This window comes from Lacerta agilis, chromosome 2, assembly GCF_009819535.1.
Source record: "Lacerta agilis isolate rLacAgi1 chromosome 2, rLacAgi1.pri, whole genome shotgun sequence".
Classification (NCBI taxonomy): domain Eukaryota; kingdom Metazoa; phylum Chordata; class Lepidosauria; order Squamata; family Lacertidae; genus Lacerta; species Lacerta agilis.
In genome coordinates, this window is record NC_046313.1 from 26,940,304 (window position 1) to 26,964,677 (window position 24,374).

At 44.1% G+C, this 24,374-nt stretch overlaps 1 protein-coding gene across 1 annotated transcript; it reads right to left on the reverse strand.

Annotated features, from left to right (window-relative positions):
* Positions 1-9,622: 9,622 nt before the first annotated feature.
* SLC26A11 (solute carrier family 26 member 11) lies at positions 9,623-24,374 on the reverse strand. The gene is given in 23 exon segments (XM_033139008.1): positions 9,623-9,874; positions 9,876-9,934; positions 10,428-10,503; positions 11,111-11,175; positions 11,178-11,240; positions 11,991-12,043; positions 12,045-12,094; positions 12,548-12,582; positions 12,585-12,624; positions 12,626-12,675; positions 14,484-14,624; positions 14,762-14,817; positions 16,032-16,092; positions 16,325-16,375; positions 16,559-16,631; positions 18,114-18,289; positions 19,445-19,509; positions 19,511-19,588; positions 20,434-20,456; positions 20,458-20,514; positions 22,086-22,171; positions 23,295-23,487; positions 24,014-24,374. Coding segments are annotated over 23 exon segments (1,776 nt in total). The 5' UTR covers positions 24,206-24,374; the 3' UTR covers positions 9,623-9,841.

Here is a 24,374-nt window from a genome sequence, read left to right on the forward strand (position 1 = left end):
GTTTTCTGCACAGCTGTCAGGTCAGCAGCCTTCCCCATGACTGTGATTCCTACTGACCCAGACTGGGAGACCATTTAAAGGCTCAGGAACCCTTTGCCAGGTGTTATGGATTGAGTAGCTACTGCACCTTTCCACAATCTAATTTTCTGAGATTGTGAATTTGGGGTTTTCCATCAGCTGTACACCACAATCACCACAATTATGACAAATAAAGGCTTGACATCTCTCGCTGTGCATGTCATGAGTCTATTTCATATGTTAGTTTCACCTTTTAAGTTGAATTCCTGAAATAAATGAACTTTTCCACAATATGCTAATTTTTTGAGCATCACCTGTATTTTCTAAATGTCAGGTAGTTGTTTATCTCTTTAACCTCTGATGGGAGGGCATTCCACAGGGCGAGTGCCACTGCCGAGAAGGCCCTCTGCCTGGTTCCCTGGTTCCTGCAACACATTGGTGAGCTCTAGTGGACCATTCGGAAGCCACAGTGGTGGGAAGAAGCAATCACTCTTAAGACTTGCGCTGTTCTTTCCCCAATGAAAGATTAGAGCTACACTCTCTGGTTCCTCATTCCACTTGCAATGCTACCAATGGAAGCACCAATCAGTGTGTTATGTCAGCTTAAAGGCCAATAAACCCCATGGGGAGGGGATAGCTATGTGGCGGTATACACACTCCCATTTGCTCTGCATCCAGTGTGCTGTCAACTGCTGGTTTGAGAAGCAGTGTATACACAACATTGGCCACGATCCATACCCATTCTGTATCTATCCTGTAATTTTTTATAAAAGAAACCTGGGTCTTGATGCATCCCCCCCAAAAAAAAACCAACAACCACCCAGCATTGATCCAAATGGAGAAAAAGAATGATCTGGCTTCATTTTAAATTGGCAATGTGTACACAGCCCAAGATAATACAATGAAGCTGTAAAGGTACACAGGGAAGAAGTACAGTATAACCAAGAAGAGAGTGCATGCACTTTTGTAGGTAAAAGGTGCCAGAGTCAATGCTTGGCATCTCCACTTGAGAGAACAAAATAAAACATTTATTGCTTAGCAAAGGGCCAGCACTAATTAAGAGAATCAGGTAATGGTGCAGGGTGTTTTTTTCTGTTTCAAAGTTTTGAGACCACTGTCAGTTGGAATAGAAAATGCTGGGCTAGAAAAACAACTAGACTAGCCTGCTATGTTAACTTTCCATGCAATTTTTTTCATGTGCTTTGTTAAACATCTTCCCGGAGAGCCGAGTGAAAGTGAAACTAAAACATGATGAAACGACATAGCTTCTCAGAAACTTCACATGTTCCTTACTCATCAGTGTATAAAAAGCTTCACCTGTTCCTTACTCATCAGTGTATAAAAAAAGATTACCAGGGCCAGTGCTTTCCCCACTAAATAATATTTTTTTAAAAAAAACCTTTTAGGGGAACTCTAATTTGGACTCACGAAAATCACCATTTTATAGTTCAAATTGGGAAAAATAAATACTGTAAATGGACAAAAGTATAAAGATTCACAAAATGTTTAGGGGTATGTGTACCCCTGCATAGCCCCAGAAAAAGCACTGACCAGGGCTTTGTTATTCCTGCCATGTTTAACCAAACTTCCTCTCTCAAAAGGACTGCCACATCAAGATCTCTCCAACACAGCAGAGAATTGACAGGGCAGCTCCACATTAGGTAGCAAGGTTTCCATGAATGAACCACATCTTTTAACATCAATCAATCATCAGATCCAGTTCCTATCAAATGACTGGTATGTTTAATAGCTTTTGTTGAATTAAACACATTGATCTGTGGAGAAATCAGCATATCCAGAAGGTCAGATGCATTAAGAACAGAAGCCAAAATTCCTCTCTAAATTATAACTGAAGATGCTTTCTAGTCAGGGGGTGTATTGCCTGCACGGTGTCCCCACCACTCTCATAACATGCTTCAACACTTGCAAACAGTGAGTTGCTTTGGTTCCTGTTATGATAGCAGGCCTGTCTCCTGACATATGCTCCTTAGAGACACATATCTAAACTTTCTGTCAAACCACAACTTCCTCTGGCAACTTACATCTAGCTAAGACACGTGCATTATTTATTCAAAATATGTACAGTAGTGCTCATTTAAACTAATTAACTATCGTAATTTTTTTTACACTGGCAGGCATTTCTCTTTTGCTAGGGCCAGTTTGTAAAATCAGTAAGATTAGATGCCAAATTTTCCTCCTGTGCCTTTTAATTTGCCATTGCTGTGTAGGAGAGGAAGCAAGATGGCGACGAAGGTAGTTGCTCAGTTAACTTCGTCTGCCCTCAAGTTAAATCTTATATAATTTTAACTTTAATTTTAAGTTCTAAGAAGCTTGTTAGCCCTTTTGGCCTTTTACCCCTTTTATTTTAATGATTTACGGGATGCAGTATCTCCACTGCCTCTGCTTTTTTAATTAGTGTTTACTGTTTTATCGTTTTACTACCCGTTTGAGCCTCAGCCTTGCCGTCTGGCCGTACTTCCCTCCCCCACTGAGTATCTGGACCTGCGGAGCTGTGGAGCTGTAAAATCGCTGGAGTGAGGGAAAGGGAAGGGAAGAGGCCCTGGGCTGACCCATTTGCTGCCAAGAAGAAGGAAAGAGGAAAGAAGGAAAGAGTTAAACTTCACCTTCCCAGCGTGTCTCGGCTCGGCCCTACCCGGCCCCAACTCTCCCCTACCTCTCGTACTAGATGATCGGATCAGAGAGAAGGGAGTGTCGCTGTGCAGAGAGCGGTGAGAGAATCGGCTAATGGTACTCGGAGAGGGAGGGTAAGGAGAGATACAAATGTGCAGCAAAGAAACCGAGTCTGGCTTTGAGCTGTGAGCTGCGTTTTGAGCCCCATGCTGGGACCACCCAATAGATCTTCAGCTTTAACGAGATTGGGCTCTCAGAGGGAAGGGCAGGCTGGAGAAGACCTGCCGAATATAGAGAAAGACAGAGAAATTAACAGGCTCTAGGGCTGCTTTTCTCCCTTCTTGCTGCTATCCTCCCTCCCTCCCTAGCGGTTGGAAACTGCACTACAAACTTTCCCACCACAAACTAACTCCCGAGACTGATTAGTCCCCTGCTCGACTACCACCGTGTACGTGGTATGAATTAACTGGAAACATTATTTTTGCCACAGTTGATGAGGAAGGAAGCTAATATTTTAATATCATGGTTCTAACTAGAAGGACATATAAGGAGCTGGGCATATTGCCTGATTTGGCAATCAGTCCTCTGGGCCCAGGCAAAAGACAAAGTAAAATTACAATTACTTCCCCAAGAGGGCTGAGCGCAAGAGTTTACCAAAAGAACAAATCCTGGATGAAACTATCCCCTTTTCCCGTACTGTTCTTGATTGGTCATCTCATACCGGTAACATAAACTCCCCATGTAGTCTAGCGCAAGAACTAGCTTTAGCAGAGGAAACCCAGGAAGGAAAATTTCCTACTACCAAAGAACAGTCACTCACGGAAGATCTCACACCAATTCATCAAACCAGACACCCACTTCCAAACACTCTCAAACAGAAGCGAGTGCGGTCTACTTTTGGATTACTTCCTCGTGATAAGCACTGAGCTAGCCAACATAAAAAGCTATTTAACAATAACAAATGGATTGCTGCTGACCTTAGTAGAAAACTTTACATCTCAATTAAAAAGAGACAAACTTAAATGACATGCCACAAGAGCAGGAATAATTGAACCAGTGGAGATGAATAAACTAGAAAGAAAAAGAACATCCAAAGACACAATTCAAAGGCAAAAGTGAAGAAAAGCAAAAATATTAAAACCACGAAGAAAGCCAAGTCCACCTGCAGAAATCGAAATATATACTGGCAGAAATTGTTTAAACTCCTTCCCCTGGACTCTAACAAATCGACCAAGCGGGGCAGTAAAAAGAAGGGTAAAAAGAGAGAAAAAAAGACAGCTATACAGCAGCTGGCCAAGGAGGTTCCATCAAGGCGGAGTCCAGATTCAGATGAGAAGGGAAACGTAACACCCAGACCTCGGATAATAAACATTCAACAAACCAGCAGCCGGGGAATCAGAGACCCATATTCAGGAGGGCAACAAAACACCCAGTGATTTGAACAGTGGGGGAGATGAGGTACCTAGTGGAAACGACACCTCCCACCAAATTGGGCAAGCCTCTAGACAGGAAAGAAGATGGAATTTAATGTTAAATCCCCAAAAATTGGTATTTACGAACTTCCCAAAACCAAAGGGATTTCTTACAAGGAACCACCGGATTATGAATTCTGTATCCATTCTAAACAACATACTACCAGGAAGGGTTAAACCCAACGATATTGCCTCGGTGGAATATCTATATTATGATGGCCACGCAGTGAGAGCTTTGATCACTTTTAGGGATCAAGACCTGGCTAAGCATATATATAGTCTAAGCACTGCATTCCTAAGGCACGGATAATACCATGCAGGTACTTCGAAACAAGGCACCGTTGAGCCCCATTTTAAAATTTAAAAAGGAATCCCATAATAAGGAGAAACAACCCCCAAAAGCCGGGCCTGAAAATCAGAATCCGAAAAATCTCAAGACCAATGATGAGGATATCCTCTCTTTGGAAGAAAATATCTTAATCGATCAATTCTGGACATTCCCTCCATCAATACAAGCTGATATTTTGGAAAGACTTGACAGGTTAAGAGATACGTTGGCCGAAGGGCTGCGAATAATGAAGCCAAAAATGAAATTAAAAAAAAAGAACATGAAGTGTAACTTCCAGGTCAAAGCCGAGATTAATCTCCCTCCCAAGGAAATTATCCCTCCCTCCAAGGAGATTATTTCATCACCCCCTCCAAGGAAAAAAAACCCTTAAGGTGACCACACCAGATTCCTGGGATAAAATGAGGTACCTTGAGGAAGCGGAAATGGGCCAAAATCAAGCTCCGTTAGAACATCCACAGAAGGAAGTTAGCCTTAATAAAAGGCCGGTGTTCACAAATGTGAGTACTTTGCACTCATCCATCGAAATCATAGAAAGCCTGGACAGCCCGCTACCCAAAGATGACAGACGACTGACAAATTCCAAAAGTACACTAGCCAATAAATGACTGAGTTCTGACTGTGGTAACACCAACCTCAAATTCTTATCATGGAATATTGCTGGCTGGCGCAACAAGGCGACTGACCAATCATTTGTTAACTTCCTTCTAGAGCACGATATAGTCTTTCTGCAAGAAACGTGGTTAACGGAGGCCTTAGATATAAATGGTTTTGTCTCATTCCCGCTTGCTGGCTCACCAAGCAACAAAGGGGGACGAGTTAAGGGCGGGCTCGGAATTTTAATATCTACAAGGCTGAGAGCATCTTTTGTCAAGCTGGAGCCCCTGAACAATGTAGCCATGGCACTATTAATGAAATGTAGCTATTTTACCCTCTTATTGATTAATATTTATGTCCCCCCCAAAAGAGAGAAGCAGCAAATCAAAAACCTCTGGCATAGGCTAGAACTATATGTGGATGGGCTAACAAATCAAGTCCCTACAGCAGCAGTATTGCTGGCTGGGGATTTAAACGCCAGAATTGGCCAATCAGATGAAGCACTATATGCATATTTCCATGACTCGCCCCCTAAACCTGAAGAAATCCACCCTATTCCCCCAGGCTTTCAAAGGATAAGAGATGTAATTATGCAGGGCTATGCCTTCTACGTTTTTCCAACAAACTAGACCTGATTGTAATGAACGGGCGTGTCAACAGTGAACTTAGCGGGGAATTACATTTCTATCAAATGTGGGAGCCTCCACCATTGATTACGTTCTAACATCACCTAATCTTTTAAATAGAGCCCGGGAATGTAAAGTGGTAGAGAGGACAGGATAGCGATCACCTACCGCTCTGCTTAATTCTGGACGCAAAAAAAGATTTATTCTGCCTTGATAAACTTGCAGCACAAGGTGTACAAACTTAGAGCTAAGATACTCACGTATCAAATGGTCCAGTAACTGAGCGACGAAATATCGAAGACTCCACTTCGGATACCTTTTCTCGCTAAAAAGACAACCTCGTTAATACTCCATCTTCCGAGGCCAGATTGGACATGTCGCGGATCTGATATTGTCCCTACAACCCTATCTGACCCACAAGAAAACCCACGTCAATTCCCATCTGCAATAGGTCTAAACCATGGTTGTACCAAGAATGTGTGGCTATGAAACGTCTCCTGATTGATAAATATAGGAATTATAGAACAGCGAACTTGCCCGCACTGCCGATAGACTGGTTCGTGACAAAACGCAGCTATAAAGCTTTGATCAACAAGAAAAAGATCCAGGCCCAGAGGAAGGAATGGCAGTGCTTAATAGAGGCTTCCCAAAGGAAAGATTCTGCTACGTTCTGGAAAGTAATTGCAAAAAACTGAAAGATGCCCCGATTGAAATTGAATACTGTATCTCCGCTGGAGCATGGGATGCTTATTTTCATTCTTTATCCCCACCACTCAACGGGGCCCCGGCTGTGCTCCCTACCTTATGGTTGAAGGCGGCGACGAATGGCCCCCCCGTAACCATTGAAGAGGTTACTGGTCGCATTCAATCACTCAAATCTGGGAAAGCCCCGGGTGCAGATAACATCACATCAGAAATTCTTAAGGCAAACGTTGAATGGTGGGCTCCTGTGTTAGCCCGCCCTGCTTTACCAGCATAGACCAAGCAGCTACTATTCCTGAGGATTGGGTTTAGCAATCATTATCCTATATTTAAAAAAGGAAACAGAACCTGAGCCTGCTAATTATAGACCAATTAACCTATTAAGTATTGTTAGCAAACTGTACGCTGCCCATTTATTGATAAACTGGTTGAGTGGATGAATCGAGAACGCATCCTGTCAGAAGCACAAGCTGGTTTTAGAGCAAACCGATCAACATAGACCAGGCTCTGATACTCCAACATCTGCGGACAAATACTCAAGAAAAGGAGGATCTTTATATGCAGCGTTCATAGATTTCAAATCTGCTTTTGACCTAATACCAAGGGAAAGACTCTGGGAAAAGCTAACGCTACAAATATAGATAAAAAATTATGCTTCTATTCGTGGCCTATATTAAAACACTAGGGCCAGGGTAGATGCGATAGATTAGGTCATCTACCAAGAAATTCATATTTGCAATGGAGTCAAACAAGGATGCGTTCTCGCGCCAACTTTATTTAATTTCTACATTAACTCTCTAGTAGAAAATATGGTGAAGAAATGCTCATCCACCTAAATTGGCAGATGTGTCCCTCCCGGTGCTTTTATATGCAGACGACGCCGTTCTACTCTCTTCTCCAGCGTCGGCCTAAGGAAACTTTTGAGATCACTTTCAATTACTGTCAAGCCGAACGCAACTATATTAAATCACAGCAAATCCAAAATCTTGTGTTTTCAAAAAGAAGAAGAAAACACAATTGGAGAGCTTGACAACCAACCTATTGATCAAGTAACAACTTTCAAATATTGGGAATAACTTTTCAGGAAAGGGGCTCATGGCTTCACCAGATGAATAATGGCCATTGCCAACGCAGTAGGACTAACAAAGCCCTAATAAGATTCTACTACGGGAAAGGGGGCCCAATACGTTCCGGCAGCCTCTCAGGTTTTTGCCCCATAAAAATACTGCCACAACTTACTTCTGGCTCCCAGATCTGCCAGTTTCAAAAATCCCCGCACCTATGGAGGCATTCCAAACAAAATTTTATCGTTCTTTATTGGGAGTCCCTCCCTGTGTATCTAACGCCAGCTGTCCGCCTTGAAGTCGGACAATTACCTATTGATGCGCGGAATGTGGATCATGAGGATACACTATTGGTTAAAACTCATCTTTTTTCCCGGCTGGGTTGGCACCTTTAACACTAGTAGACACCTTTCATTCCACTGGAAAGCTTCCCTTTTTGGCAAGATAAGAAGGCCTGGGACTTTCCCGCCGCAGATTCTGATAGCAGCGGGTATGAGAGAGCCAAAAGTCAATGTGCTCCAACGCCATTATCGGGACACAGGAGCTGCAGTGTCACATGAGCAAAATGGAAAAACATACCTCAATAACGAGACTTCGGGAGAGGGTTTTCACCCGCAGACTATCTGACCAAACTCAAATACCCAAGTAATAGAACATGCCTTCACTTTGGTCAGATTCAATTGTTGCCCTCTGCCCTGTTGCTAGGTCAGGTATGAAGGCAAACCGTATGAGTCACGTGTTTGCCCATGTGGCTCCTTGGAGGTGGAAACAAACCTGCATATACTGCTGCACTAGCAGTTTCTACGAGGATCTACGACAGACTGTTTATTTACCCCAGTTCTCACAAGTTTAAAATGAATCAGAATCCCCACGCCTTGAGAGCCCTAGTAGAAGACAGGGTCTCCCGAGACTACGATTAATGTTGCCAAATTCTGCGGTTTCTGCTATTAGACGCAGGAAATATAAGCTATCCATTGACATGTGCAGGCAAAGGCAAACGTTTAATTTTATTAAGATCTTAATTTCAAATGCTGTTTTTTCGATGTGTTTGTCTTGTGTGTGCTTCGTTGACATTTGGTCTGTGACCGTTTAATAAAATTTGATTTGATTTGATTGCTTGGTGTAGGAGCTAAAGCAGGGCTGGCTTTCCCTTCCCAATTTCCCCCTGCCCTGTCAATTTGCTTCCTCTCCATAGGCACCTATCACTAAGTTCACATGGGGTGCTTTCCACAACAATACCGAGCAGTGGAGATGCTGAAGGCAAGCTGTGTACTCAATTAAGTCATAGCTATTTTTGCCAATAGAATTCTGGTTAGGACCAACTGGTCAGATTTCAAGCCCTGACCCACGAGATCAAATTTCTGAAAGCTAAACTGCCTTCTCTCAGTTTGGAGTCTCTCCTGCAACACATTGATGAGCTCCAGTGGACCATTCGGAAGTCACAGTGGTGGGAAGAAGCAATCACTCTTAAGACTTGCACTGTTCTTTCCCCAGTGAAGAAGAAGTGGAGTTTGGATTTGATATCCCACTTTATCACTACCCAAAGGAGTCTCAAAGCGGCTAACAATCTCCTTTCCCTTCCTCCCCCACAACAAACACTCTGTGCTCATGCGCAGACCGAAAAAACTTTTAAAAATCGCTTCTGCGCATGCGAAGACCGTGAAACACTTCTGCGCATGCACGAATCGTGTGCGCTTCAGGTTGCACTTCCGGGTTAGCGGCGTTCATAAACCGAAAAGTACACAACTCGAAGCATACGTAACCCGAGGTATGACTATAGTGTGTTATGTCAGCTTAGTGGCCAATAAATCCCATCGGGAGGGGAATAACTATGTAGGAGGGATAATCCTTGAATCTTTATGGATTTACACACATACTGAAATACTCCTAGTTCATGATGTACACCACACAGACGGTCTCATTCACCCTGGCATATTTCCAATTTTTTTTAAAAGTGCTTTAATTTTCTTAATTCCCTTTCCTTATTAAGTGTTCCCTTAAGTATGCCACTCAAATCCAATGTATATTAGAAATTACTCAAAGGTAACACTCTTCAATCTAGAAGCCTCAGATCCCATGGTTATTTCATTCTGCTGCCCAGAGTTCTGAAACAATGGATGACCTTGTGCTTTTTTTTTTTTTAGAGATTCAGGTTTTATACACCTGAAGGGAGGCAAAGAGGTTACTATTCTTCACACTGAACAGTCCTGGAGTGTGAGCAGCTTCTGAATTCAAGTGGTGGGATGCCTGAAAATGCATGAATAAAGGGTACAGAACATCTGCCACCTAATGTTCACGCTCCAAATTGTTCATGGCCCGAAGCTTCACTGTCAAGCCTGGTAGCACTCTATTGTTTGGTCACAGGCATCTATTACTTCTGTATCCTCACTGGATGATCCCAGATGTTGGCAGTATGCTGGTCACTGCCATCCAACCAGGCTTCACCGGCATGGCTCAGTTCCTCTTCAAGGCTCTTCTCTGCATAAGAGACAAAGCGGGGAAAGATGCATTTTGTTAAAAAGCCGTGATTCATTTATGTTTTCACAAGTCAATCCCACCTGGTTTTAAAAAAAGAGAGAGAAATGGGAGGTGAGGCTCCATGGAGACCAACAAGGCATTCCTTCAAAAGGCTTAATGTTTGAGGGAAAGTGCAGAAGCAAGGAATGATGTTTGGCCAGAGGCTACAGCCTTCGCTCATGGGATGAAAGCCATGATAAAGGAAAAGTGAGACTAGCCATATTCATCAGAGATTAGAGAGATGTAGGGAGCCCCATCCCACCTCCCACCAGAAAGGAACTCTGCCCCAAATGCCCATTGTCTTGGTGCTGCAGAAGGAAGCAGGTGGTCATTCCGACCTTGCCACTGGCCACAGGACTAAAAGGCACCAGGGAGTTCCAGGACACCAACCACAATTACAAGGAAACTGGCACAAGATGGCCCCAGCTGGATAGAAATGCCTGACACTGCTCACCTGCATCCTTCAGGTTGGGGAAATGATGGAATCCTTCCAGACCAGCAGCCAGGAAGACTTGAAGAACATGTGTCTGTGGACAGGAATGATAAGGAAGAATTGGTCAGTCAGATTCCAACTTGCCCCAAAGCATTCAGGGAAGCCCCTGAAGATCTCAAAGACCAGAAGGACTCTGGATGGATGGAGGTGGTCCACTGCTCAAAGATAGAGTTACATCCAAGCTTTATATGTTCTGACCCGTGCATCTCTGGTTAAAAGGATCCTCCGGCTGATATTTAGGGAACACAGTGATCCAGGCACAATAGACACGTAATGGCAATCCCCCCCCTTTTTATGGTGGGCTGTATTAAAGGAAGATATTGGGAGTTTCATGTTTTTAGAAACTTATTGTAGAATCAGATAAGTGGTTAATCTAACCTAGTATTGTCTACTCTGAATGGCAGCAACTCTCCAAGGTCTCAAGCTATGCAGCCTACAATATCCTTTAAAAGAGAGAGATAGATGCCCGGGACTGAAGCCAGTACTTGCTACATTCAAAGCAACAAACTCTACCACTGAACAGTACCCATCCCTAAATGATGAGTGCTGGGTCTTAAGCCTGCTCAGTTTTCACAAAGTAGATAATTATGCCAGCCACAGTATGTGATTGCTCCTTTGAGGTTGCAGTTCTCACCCACCTACCGCAAGCCAATAAACACCAGAGTGAGTCTCCTATGCTGCAATTCCTGGATCAACTCAGACATGCCAGAACTGCTGTGTAATCAATGTTGCTGACGTGGGTGCAGTCCAGAATGATGTTGCACAGTTGAGACTCTGAAGGGTAATCAAGAACAGCGTGGTCAAGAAAGGGCAACACAGGCAGGTCACTACTCACTCACCAACAGAGTTCTGGCTGATAGTCAATTTCAAGCCCCTAAGTGCAAGCTTCTTTGACCCTTGGGCTGCACTAATCCTCCCCAAAGCCAGTGTGTTAGGAGTCCTGGACCTTCCTCTTTATCTGGCGCAGGTGGGGGGAACCAAGGCTTGGCTAGGAATATGGTACCATTAACAACTTCCTGCTTCCACCTTCACTACTGTCAAAATGCAGCATGGTAGGTTTAGTGGCCCCATGAACTGCCCAGAACAGCCTGGAATCCTATCCGAAAGAGCTGGTAGCCCCATGTTGCCTGCCTTATCAGTTTGGGGTCGAGGAGATGCTAGTCAGAATCTCTCACATTTGGAACACCCTGTATCTCCCTATGCACCATGAGCCTTTAATCAAAATGCCAAATTACGAGAGGATGGAGTTTGTTTCCTTATTGGAATTCATGGGTGGGGCTGAGGGGCTCCAAGCACAGACCCATCTCCCCCCACCCCCCGAGACACCCGTAGGGCCAGGAATACTAGTTCCTCTTGAACATCCTCAGAACAACACTTTGTGTCCCTAAGGTACAATGCTATGCAATATTATCACCCCCAACGGTTTGGTCCTTTTGTTCAGATGGCAAGAGGCCTTCACTTCTAGAGCCAGTTCAGTTCCTCACAGCCAGCACCACACCAGGAGCTTTCTGTTCTTCATTTTACCTGACTGAGTCCGTTTGCGCACTGTATCCCTCAGGAACTCATGGCTGGGAAATACAGGCCACCGCAGGCTGTATAAACAGCGTCTCCTGCTCATGCTCCAGGACCTGCAAGAAAGGTTGCAAAAAGGGCTGTGAGGAAAAACAGGATGAGGCGTTGTTCCTGTTCAGCGATTCCCACCCTTTCCTTCTTGAAAGCCAAAGGAAAACATGCCCCAGAGGCTCTCATAGCGAAGGGACGTGCAACATCTGTTGCCTATATTAGATATTTCAGGCCATACGGAAAAAGTGATTTGGAGATGAGGGGTTTGGATATAAATGTGTATTTAAAAAATGCTGCCCCTCTTCACTGTGCATTGCACAAGGCAACCATTCTCCAGTTTCAAACTCCAAGAGGGTCACAAGCAGTTGTAGTAATTGATACAAAAAAACAAACGTTTTTTTTGTTTGTTTCCCTATTACAGTACCTCAAATATTAGAGCTGTACTGCAGTAACCTGTTCTTTGTTTTATGGGTTTCCTCCTAAGCTCTTGCATTCTAACTCAGTGGATCAATACAAACCTTTATCCGTGGCCTGGCAATGGGTAGTAGCAGAGAATACCTGAGACCAGCACCCCTGCTATGATTCCATACTGCAGCCTCCCAGAAGCAGAAGAAGAACGTTACGCACAGCGGCACCAGGTCCAGCCCTGAGAGAGAGGGAGGGGGGGGAATGAATATGTAGGACTCAGAGACTTTTCCAGTCCTGCAGCAAGATGGCTGCCACAGAGCACAGTGAAGGAGAGAAACAAGAACAAAATAAAATAAATGATGACAACACAACAATTTATTATTTATACCCCACCCATCTGGCTGGGTTTCCCCAGCCACTCTGGGCAGCTCCCAACAGAATATTAAAAACCGATAAACATCAAACATGAAAAACTTCCCTAAACAGGGTTGCCTTCAGATGTCTACTAAAGTAAGATAGTTGTTATTTCCTGGACACCTGATGGAGGGGCGTTCCACAGGGCAGGCGCCACTACCGATAAGGCCCTCTGCCTGGTTCCTTGTAACCTCACTTTTCGCAGTGAGGGAACCACCAGAATACCCTTGGAGCTGGACCTCAGTGACCGGGGCTGAACGATGGGGGTGGAGATGCTCCTTCAGATATACTGGGCCAAGGCCATTAAAATATTGCTTCTTACTGACAAGATGTCACCAAGAGATTTACCTCATTAGTGTGGACTGAGGCAACTAGGAGGTCATATAATGCAATGTTCTATTTATACTTGTTACTCTCTTCCACCCCGCAACAACTCTAGAACTCAGAGATATACCATTAACCAAATCAGAGCTCAAGCTCAGGGTGAGCGGGGTGTGTTGGTAAGGGAGACCTTGTCCCCTGTCACAATTATTGCTGTATATAATTAACTAAACCAGAACCCACCCCATATCATAAAAATGTGCTAGACAACTTTCTTCCTACCAAGGGACCACATTCCCTCAGGGGTAGTCTGTCATATGGGCTGCATGCTGGCAGTGGGAGAAGCCAGAGCCGTGATTGGCAGAGCCAGGGGTAAATAGTCCTCTGGTTGAACTAATTCAAAATAAAGAACACCCTGATTCCATTTCACTATGGTACCACCTCAGACTGCAAGGGTTTGATGGGGTTAGTTTCAGTATAGTATATAGAGAATTTCATTTCATTTTGTAACCTCCGTGCTTCATCAAATAAGTGTCTCTTTACATTCTATTTCTCATGTTTCTAGACAAGAGAAAAACATTAACAGGCAGTTTTGTTCTGATGAAAAGCTGAACAGGTTCTGAAGTAAAGTATTTCTGCTTTTGAAACACACTACTTGGTAGATACTCCATTTGTCCAGCAGATGCCAGCATCCTTAAGTGGTAAACTTTCCATAACCAAGAAAATAATATTCCTTTTTTAAATGTGAAGGGGACCTCACAGAGAGATTTTTCAAATTCAGGGGGTGATACATGGGAGATACATGGAGTAAGAAATATATGATTTCCAGAAGTATCTATGAAACAAGACTCTCAATTCCTGTTCACAGAGGCAGAAAGTTACAAGAATGAGAAACATTCTCTGTTTTATATATTTACAACAACCTAGTGACCGCCTTGTTGCTCTGCTTCAGCGTGACTACTTAAAGCAGCCTAGCCAAGAACTCTGAACACCACATCCAAAATGCTCTAGCATTTGAAAAGTTATGAATATAAATTCAAAACTCCTTAGATTGCAGAGCTCTAAATCTGATGCTAACTTAAAAAATTTGGGAGGGGGGAGAGAAAAAAATAAGGTGTGGCTATTAGTGCAAATTATTAAAAAATTAGAAAGTCAGAAAATTAAATTTATGAGTGATACTTTTGTTAAAAGTCGCATGAATTGCACAACACATTTTAAAGAATTCTAACCGGGTCCATTATTGTTAGGGAAACATTACAGGATCCCCGACTTTTCAGCTCTGGGAAGAAGAGGACACATTCATGATCATACTTTTAACCTGCCATAACGTGTAGAAGATCCTGGCATCAAACATAGGAGCCACAGCACAGATGATGACAGCTGCCAGTGCAGCCTTGGGAATGTAGAAGAAGACAGAGGTAAGGAAGGCAAGAGACAGTAGCACCAGGGCCCCTGTGGAGGAAACAAGGAAAAGTTAGTAAACAAGGGGATGACAAGAGTGGCAGTGAGCCCCTCTGAGTTCTGTATCCCCGCTCAGATATGAGTCCTTAATAACTCAGCAGGCACAAAGACACCCTTCTAGCTCCCACCTGTGATTAGGCCTCCAGCAGGAGTACAAACACCAGTCTGCGCATTCACTGCTGTCCTGCAACATAAACAAGCTTTGTGGTTACGAGGAACAGAAAACAGCCCCCTCACCTTCCTAGATCCATTTAAGGGACAGTAGTCAGCCTAGAGACAACAAGAGCTAATGATTACCATATTGGCCCGAATATAAGCCACGCGTCTTCTTTTTCCAAATTCCAACCGTGAAAAGTTAAAAGTGCGGCTTAAATTTGCGACCTTACAAAAATTGCTGTGGTCAAACCACAGCAGCCCGTGAGGTAGAGGGCGGCGGGGAAGAATCTGAGAAGTGGGGCCACAAGTCAACAGGTTAAGGCGGACGTTGTACGTGAGGGGAGAGGGAGAATCCTCACGAATGGCCCAAGAAAGCGCCTCAGACAGACACACATGCTTATATTTGGGTACTGTCTCCCCGCCCCCCCAATTTTAAAAGTGTGGCTTATTTGTGGGTATGGCTTATATTCAGGCCAATACAGTACCTCACACACTACCCCACACAAGCAAATACTTATTTATCAGAATGGATTATCAGCCCAGCTCTTTTGCAACAAGGTCATCTTTCTATGGGATGACCTGCTAGTAAACCTCGGATTCGGTCTCAAACATAGCCTGCAGCCTGCACTTATCATTATGTGAAGATGTTATACACCCCGCTTAAACTAACACAGGTAGCACTATGGTCTAAACCACTGAGCCTAGGGCTTGCCAATCAGAAGGTCGGCGGTTCGAATCCCAGTGACAGGGTGAGCTCCTGTTGCTCAGTCCCTGCTCCTGCCAACTTGGCAGTTTGAAAGCACGTCAAAGTGCAAGTAGATAAATAGGTACCACTGCGGTGGGAAGGTAACCAGTGTTTCCATGCGCTGCTCTGGTTTGCCAGAAGCAGCTTAGTCATGCTGGCCACATGACCCGGAAGCTGTATGCTGGCTCCCTCGGCTAGTAAAGCAAGATGAGTGCTGCAACCCCAGAGTCGGACACGACTGAACCTAATGGTCAGGGGTCCCTTTACCTTTACCTTAAACTAACTCTATTGGTCTCTTGAAATGGACTGCAATATAAGTCAATAAAAAAATAAAATAAAACCCATACAGTAAAAACATAAAGGGAGCCCAAACTGCATATCCGTTACGCAAGTGGGAAAAATGAGTCCATAGCAAATTATTTTGCACATGCCCTTGCACTACTATTTAAGCTGAGCCACTGGGCAGCTAATTATCTTTCACAATAGGAGCCACTCACCGGCCAAAGCTGCCTGTGACAGGAAAGGATGAGATGAAGGATCCCAGGAGGTTGGTGAAACCTGGAGGCCACAGAGGGAGAGAGGTTAAGGAACAAAGGCAGAAAAGATGTGGAGTTCTGCATCTTTGCCTTAGGGAAACCCCAGGAACACTTCTAACAACTGTATGGAAATAAAGCCATTTTCCTGTATGGGAATTTCGGCTCTTCCTTCCCAGGCTCATCCCCAACTCCAAAGTGGAAGGGCTCAATCCCATCCACCAACAGCATCCAATCCATTTGTGCAAAAATCTTACCCATGGCCAACAGCTCCTGGTTGGGGTCGATTTGGTAGTTATTTTGAGAGGCTAGAATGAAAAGGGAAATTGAGAACACACGTTAGACCGAGAAACCTAGAAATTCTGGTGTTCTTAATGGGTAAAAGCTCCACAAGGCGACAGGTTTTCCCAAACTCAAATCTCATTAGCTGCCATGCGAATTTTCCCCTTGACTGAATGCCTAGAGAAGCTGAAAGATTTGGGGGCCCATACCAAAAGCTTTGGCAATAGCAACCGTCTCCAGAAGTCCCATCAGAGGCACCACAGCCAGACCAGCTCCCATTTTCTGTAACGGGGCAGAAAAGAGAGAGGATGGCTTAATTCTACTACAAAGGTCACTTGTGCCCAACAAATGAAGCTTGCAGCAAACATAGATGGCATCTCAGTATTCTTACCACGGCATCTGATCAACAAACACTGGACAACACAGGAGTCTACCCGTAGTTCAGGCTATTCACTCAAAAAGTACCATTTTTAAACAGCTGTGTGCTTACCGTCAATTATAGTTTCCAAGGAAGGCACTGCCTCAGCACAAGAGAATGGGAAATAGTTTAATACATATAAACTCTACCCAATAATTTTTTGCAAAAAGATCAAACTTATCCATCCTTCAAGAAAACAGCCCTGAGTGCTCACTGGATGGACAGATCCTGAAGTTGAGGCTCCAGTACTTTGGCCACCTCATGAGAAGAGAAGATTCCCTAGAAAAGACCCTGATGTTGGGAAAGATGGAGGGCACAAGGAGAAGGGGACGACAGAGAGAATGAGATGGTTTGACAGTGTTCTTGAAGCTACCAACATGAGTTTGACCAAACTGCGCGGAGGCAGTGGAGGATAGGGGTGCCTGGTGGGCTCTGGTCCCATGGGGTCATGAAGAGTCAGACACAACTGAACAACAACAATTTTCTATTATTGTATATGAAATTTATAGGACACCTTTAAAACTCCTCTGACGTTGCCTCAACAACTCTGCGAGGCAGTTTATGCAAAGCCACGCAATAATCTTGTGGTTTATTCGCTTATTTATAAAGCTGTTTATATACCACCATGTCATAAAATATATCTAAAGTGTTATATACAATAACAACACCATACAATAAAAGCATAACAATTTAAAAACAAAGATCAGCTGGTCAGTCTGGATCATGTAACCGCCATAGTATAGTAGGTCCAGGAATCATAAATTAGTTGCTTCCTTTCCATCATTTCCAGCGAACCAGAATTAGAATATTGAGCACCTTCAAAGATCGCAAGAACTGAGCAGAGGAGTACAGTGCCAGCTTCCACCAGCACAGAGACGCACAAATGCAAAGGGCTGCAGGCTTCATGTGCTGCTCCATTTAGTACAGGGACAGAAAGTATTACTTCTCTGTGCACATGAAAATTCCCAAAGAAAGAAAAGAGAGCTGTAGAGCAATTCTATGTAGATTCCAAGCAACAACTCAAAAGGATTTTTTTTCTGGGTTTATAGGAGAGACAGGGTTGATTTGAATATGCAGTCGATATTCAGATTAAATTCTTCTAGTTGTTGCTAGGAAAGTTTTTAAAAACCAATATTTATCTAAATACCTCTTCTTACCATATTCAGAGGATTGTGTCAAAATGTTGCTGTCAATTTTTATTTTTTAGCTGTATTCATAACTAAATTGGCTGTTGTTTTAATTGTAATTATTGTTGTGAACTGCCTGGGTTTGGGGGGGGGGTTGTTAACTACATAACAGGGTGTTATATCAGCATCTAAACCTATGGCAACAACTGAAATACCCACCTGCACCATCCCTCCAAAGGAGACGGTTCCATTGGGCGTGACCTCGGAGAACGGTGGCAGCTGGAAGGATGGGAGTCCCTGGGGCGTAACCCCTGTGAGGGTGAAGGGCTGGGAGCCTGTTACCTGGAAGGAGTAGGCCACGAGACCAGCAAACAGGACCACAAGAGCATTACGGACTGCAAGAAGAGAGTGAGACTCTTATAGCAAAGCCGTCATCCACTACCCAACGGTGAGCATAAATGGTAGACATAGAGAATAGTTAAGGCCATAAGCAGGGACGCGGGTGGCGCTGTGGGTTAAACCACAGAGCCTAGGGCTTGCTAATCAGAAGGTCAGCAGTTCGAATCCCCGCAATGGGGTGAGCTCCCGTTGCTCAGTCCCAGCTCCTGCCCACCTAGCAGTTCGAAAGCACGTCAAAGTGCAAGTATATAAATAGGTACCACTCCAGCGGGAAGGTAAATGGCGTTTCCGTGCGCTGCTCTGGTTCACCAGAAGCGGCTTAGTCATGCTGGCCACATGACCCGGAAGCTGTACGCAGGCTCCCCCGGCCAGTAACGCGAGATGAGCACCGCAACACCAGAGTCGGACAGGACTGGACCTAAGGGTCAGCGGTCCCTTTACCTTAAGGCCATAAGCAACAAGGGCAAATCTCTTATTAGGCCATGAATACACTCCTGTCTAACTATTTAGGTGTAGAGACCCAATACACAAAGAGTGGGGGGTTCCCCACGCTTAGACTACCACCAAGTTTTAATACCTGCAAGGTGGAGAGAGACCCCAAAGCACACAGGCAGCTTCTGGTGACAGCTCCCAGTTTTTAAAAATCCATGGAGAGAATTTGCAATATAAATTAAAAGCTAAATAAATTTGTTTTCCACAGTCGTAAAATGCAATTAGGAAAACCTCAACTTTCTCATGAGGTTTAGACCCCTCTTGTATCCTCTGTTTATCTTCTCCCCACCAATTCTCCAAACGTTATTTCTTAGTAATGCTCTTTCTCTCTCCATTGCCTACCTTTCCTGCAGCCTCTTCGATCCTGAGCTGTCACTCAGCTTATCTCCAGGACCACTTCTCAGTACTCCAGCCATCCTTCATGCGATATTTTTAAATCACAGCCAAACTGACAGCACGCCCTTCCCTCACAGGACTGCAACCTAATTTTTTATTTCCTAAGCAACTGGACCACTCTTAGCCATCGCACCACGTTACACAATTGTAAAGTCAAGAGGACTTTACCAATGGAAAAATAAGACAGATAATTCTGCATACGTTACTGCACACAAAGCTGTGAAAGCAGAGTGCTAAAAACTAGCTAATAGGGCAGGAAAGACAAACCTGTAGCTGTGTCCAGACAACAAGCTGGCTGACCTGACAAGACAACGGTTCCATCCGGTTGCCTTAGGATGCTCTTTTTCATTTGTTGTAGCCCCGTAAGTGCTGTCAAGCAGAACAGCCCAAGAACAGCATCCGCAACCCTGCATATAAGTTATAACAATCGTAGCTGAATTGCAAGGGACCTCACTAAACAGGGAGAAACCAAAAAAGTGGCCTCCATCACATCTGCTTCCTGAAAATGGTCCTTTCCTACTGAGCCACTGATCTGCGCATGAGAGATATAACAGCCATCTTAGCACATCACCACATAAATGTATGAGCCTCTCCTTAGCCCAAATTAAAATCCCCTGACAGTCAGTTAGATTCTTAATTGGCTGTGGGAAAGATGCAAGATTTGAGGACCTGAAAAGTTACATCCAGATCCACTTTCATTCATTCCTCCAAGATGTACATCCACGTTTAGCATCATTGCTCATAGACTACAGGCATAATATGGCAGATTCAGCTTTGTGCAAAATTGCAATCCCGACTCTGCCGCACCATGGAGACACTGAATGCAGTACATGCAACAAGTGCACCCAATTAAAACATACAGCTCAGGAAGGGAATATGCCAGGAATCCTCTCAGTTCCTATAATTTTAGGACTGCTCACCTCAGCCTTCATTACAAAAAATAAAAGAAAGCCTTTAGCTCTCAGGGATGAGGCAAAAGACTTTGCTCACCGCCTGCCCCCCTCAGCTCTCCAGTAAGAGCACCCCACATTTCCAGCTCCATCATACGATCCCATGCCACACACCACCCCCCATGATGTGGAGTTGCATGACTACAAATCTCATGGAAATTCAAGAAAACAAACTGCTTGTGCAGTCCAAGGGCATCTATTATTCCCAGAGGTATCCTACGTACTGATTCTCTATTTATCATTCTTGCTACTTTTGCAGACTAAAGATCTTGTAGAAAGGAATAAACAAGGGACAGACTTACCTTGTCTCTCCCATTCTGCAGAAAGGTGTAGTACACCTGAAGGATAAACTGGCGTGGGATGTTCTGCAGGCCCAGGAGCGTCTATGTAACACATTTTAAAGCCACAAGTCAGGATGATGAAAAAAAAATAGTGTGCGCTCTCTCTCCTCTCTCTCTCTCACACACACACTACAATGTAGCTGCAGAAAGTGCATACTTGCGACTTTGTAAGTATTGTTGTTGTTGTTGTTGTTGTTGTTTCTATATTGCCCTTCACAATATAAAAACACAAAAATACATACAACAGAAACAATAACCCCACCACATTCTATTTGGAGCCATTGGCCTATTGTGTTTCCTTTTAGGAAAGACATAAATGCTCACAATAATTTCTGAGGTGCTCCATGTTACCTGCAGCAAAAGGACTTAGCTGTCCTCGAACATTTATCCTAAAAATAAAGAGCTCTGTTCTTTTCTGCCAAACACTGAATAAAGTGTGGTGGTATATCTGTGGGTAAGCGAGGTAAAACAAGGTATGTGAACGATAAAATCACATTTCTGTGGCTCAGTTACACAAACTTCCAAGTTAAGTCTCTGCCATCAAGAGATGTCCAGGCAACCTCTGCTAAATTATTTGCCCATACTACAACAAAAGATGATATTTCACCTGAGGAGGTTTGCTAGCTCTTGCCTACCTTAACTGCTATAAAAGCCTTCTGTGGAACAAGAAGCAGAGGCTTCTCTTTCAAAGGAACTTCTTGAAATGGGCTGTTGTTGCAAACACAAGGAGTTCAGCCAGTGATTGCTTATCATCTGCTGCTGCTTCCTGCCCCTCACCCCTGTGAATAGCTGACTGTGGCCAACCACAAAGGAAGCATCAATGCCACATCAGACTGAACAGCGTTTTTAAAGATACTAGCTGGAACATGGTAGGCGGTTCATGCATTCACACATCCCCCCCAAAAAGCCCAAATCTATGGCAGAAGGTGGGGTAAATCTGTCCAGATAACTGTCTGTTTCAGTACTCTGGGCAGTCCATGGCCCCTTTGCTTCCAAAACCAACACTATGATTAGCTGAGATCATAAAAAAGCTGGTTAGGCCGTAGTTACATTGTCTCTGTTTCAGGTATCTCTTGCCTGGCAGTGGCATGACTCTCTAACACTTGCTGCAGGGCTGTGAAAGGCAAATCAGTGGGGTTGTCAGCGGCCAAAACAGGGGATCCCAGCTAGCTAAAAAGATCTGCCAGATGCCATTTAGTGTTTACAAAATCCTTAGGTCCCTAAAGTTAAAACAGACGGTGGGAAAGAGGAAACCCTTCAACTCAGAGGAGGTAGAAAGGGACTTAATCCCATGGAATTGTTGCACAAAGGTAGTAAAAGAGAGGGCAAAGTGTATGGGCATGTGAAATAGTTACAATTCCAGATTCTCACAATTGCCAGAGTTTTATCAAGAATTCCTAGTTTTATCAACAAACATAAGCATTTTTGAGCCAGCCTGCTTCACCTTGATAAGCCCTACAGAGCTCTCCTTAAGCCCTATACCAGAGATCTAATTACTTGAACAGGACAAGCCCTATTCTTACAGAATGGGCAGGCGAGTTTTACAAGCAAGAAATGTGATTGCTAACCTGGATTGCTGGATAAAGGCCAAGTGAGGGACAGGAACCCCTTACCTTGACTTGATTGAAGCCAATGGTGACTGCAGCAGCTGAAGTAAACCCTTTAATGACAGGATAGGAGATAAAGTCCAGAAGGAAACCTGCCAGAATTAAGAATCCCTATTAAGCCGTGCAAAGACCAGGCGCAACGGACTCACTTCACTGCACAATATACCCCACTCAGTCCATTCAGAACTACCAATCTCCTCAGTCAAAAGCTATCCATTCATCAAGGATGCCAACCCACACATAATGAGACTGGGGCAGTTGCAGTACCTGAAGTATTTTGGTGGCCTCAGTATTAAAATACTCCTCCTCCCAGGGTCGTCATCTTCCAACTCCCCAGTATCCTTCATTTGGCTTTGGTTTGGCCAACAAGGGCCTATGGGCTGCTGCTCTTTGAGCCACCTATGCTCCACACCAGAACTGAGCCTACTGGATTCCTTTCCCCATTGCTCTGGCAGTCACTGGAAACTTTTGTCTGTCACCTGGTTGTCTCTTGCCTTCCTAGAGCCACAGGTCCTTCATTTCCTGCCGATCCCAAGCACTAATAGGGGCAGCTGGACAAAGATGGGAAGAGGCAGGCTGTTCTCATCTAGTGCTGCCTCAATGCACAAGACATTCATATAGGCAGAAACCCAAGTTTAACTAAGCAGCTTACCCTTGCAGCTTCAGAAATAAGCAAGGAAGAGAGATGAGCTGAATGTATGATATATTTTTAATTTTCAAAGTATTTTCTTCTGCAGTGTTTTATTTTAAGTATTGCCAGTCCCCAAGTTGGGGGGGGGAGGTTAAAAACAACTGTGCAAAATGTGCACATTACTCTCTTGCAATGAACACATACATGTGTACACATTGAAAATCAAAAACCTAGGATAGTAACAGATAATCTATAGGAAACAAGGTGGGACTACAAATCAAGGTGGGATTACAAATTCAATGAGCTGTGAGACTTAAGACTGCAATCATATACCCTCTTATTTGGAAGTAAAGCCGCACCAAACTCAATGGGACTTACTTTTGAGTAGATATCTAAAGTCATAGTATTGTAATTAAGGAGGGCTGCGGTCACAGCATCATGTTCAGCTCTAACTATCAGAATCTTGTGGTAGACAACCAGTGATAATCTTCCCTGTCATCTCTCCAGTTCTGCCTCCCTGTTTGGCCATAAGCGGGCTTGAGGGACCACTGATTTGACCAAATATAGCACCAGCCAGGTCTTACCAAGATGTAGCAGCCCCATAGCTAACTGGATGCAGCCCGAGAGGAAGGTGAGCAGGATGGCATAGGAAGGGTCATGGAATGCATAGGACGAAACCAGTAACGACATGATAGCTGTCGGGCCCAGTGTCACATCTTTTGATGTCCCCAGGAGGCAGTAGACAAAGCAGCCCATGAAGGAGGAATAGAGGCCATACTATAAGGGAGGAAGGCAGGCAATTAGAGACCGATCGCAGTTGATGTAGGAACAAGAGCAGAATTAGAGCACAACAGACAAAAAGGCTGTGAATGGCTAAGAAAAGTGTGGTCCTTGTCATACATAAAGGTCTTACGTATGTGCTGTGTACATTTTAACTTGTAGTGTGTGTCAACACTTGTATCAAACGAAAAAATTAAGAGAGAAAGAAACAAAAAGGTGTCTGTTTGATAACTCAGCAAAACACTTTTAAAGGAGAGTGTCTGATAATTTATTATCTTGGAACAGCAGGAAGAAGTAGAATCGAACAACATTAAAAGTATTTCAGAGAACTGGTAATTTCAGCTCATTGACCTTTGATTTACTCCAGGCAGCCACTGTCTGCTAGAGACTCTCAGAGCTCATTAACTCTAAAGCTGCTCTCCTCTGGAATTGGATCTATATTTTTCAAGCAAAAAAAAGTAAAATGGAATATTCAACAAATGCTACACTAAGGCAACAAAAGCTTCTGGGTCAATGGCCTCACCTGCACTGGGAGACCAGCCAATGCAGCGTAGGCAAGAGCTTGTGGCACAACAGTCAATCCCACCGTCAGTCCAGCAACGAGATCGAGCTGCAGCCATTGCAGAGAATATTTGGGAAGCCACCTTAGCACTGGCAGCCTCTTCTGGATTATTCTGTAGCATCGTTCCCGACACTCATGGCTTCTCTCTGCCATGGCTGGAATCACAGTACTTCAGGCCAATTCACTTGGGGCCCATCACACCAGTCATGATCAAAACCTCTTGCAGGCATATCAAAGTCAAGAGAGCAGACAAAGGAGAAGGTCATTGCCGAGGCACATCAGAAAGACTCCCAAACAGGCAACAGGAGGCTTACGATAATAC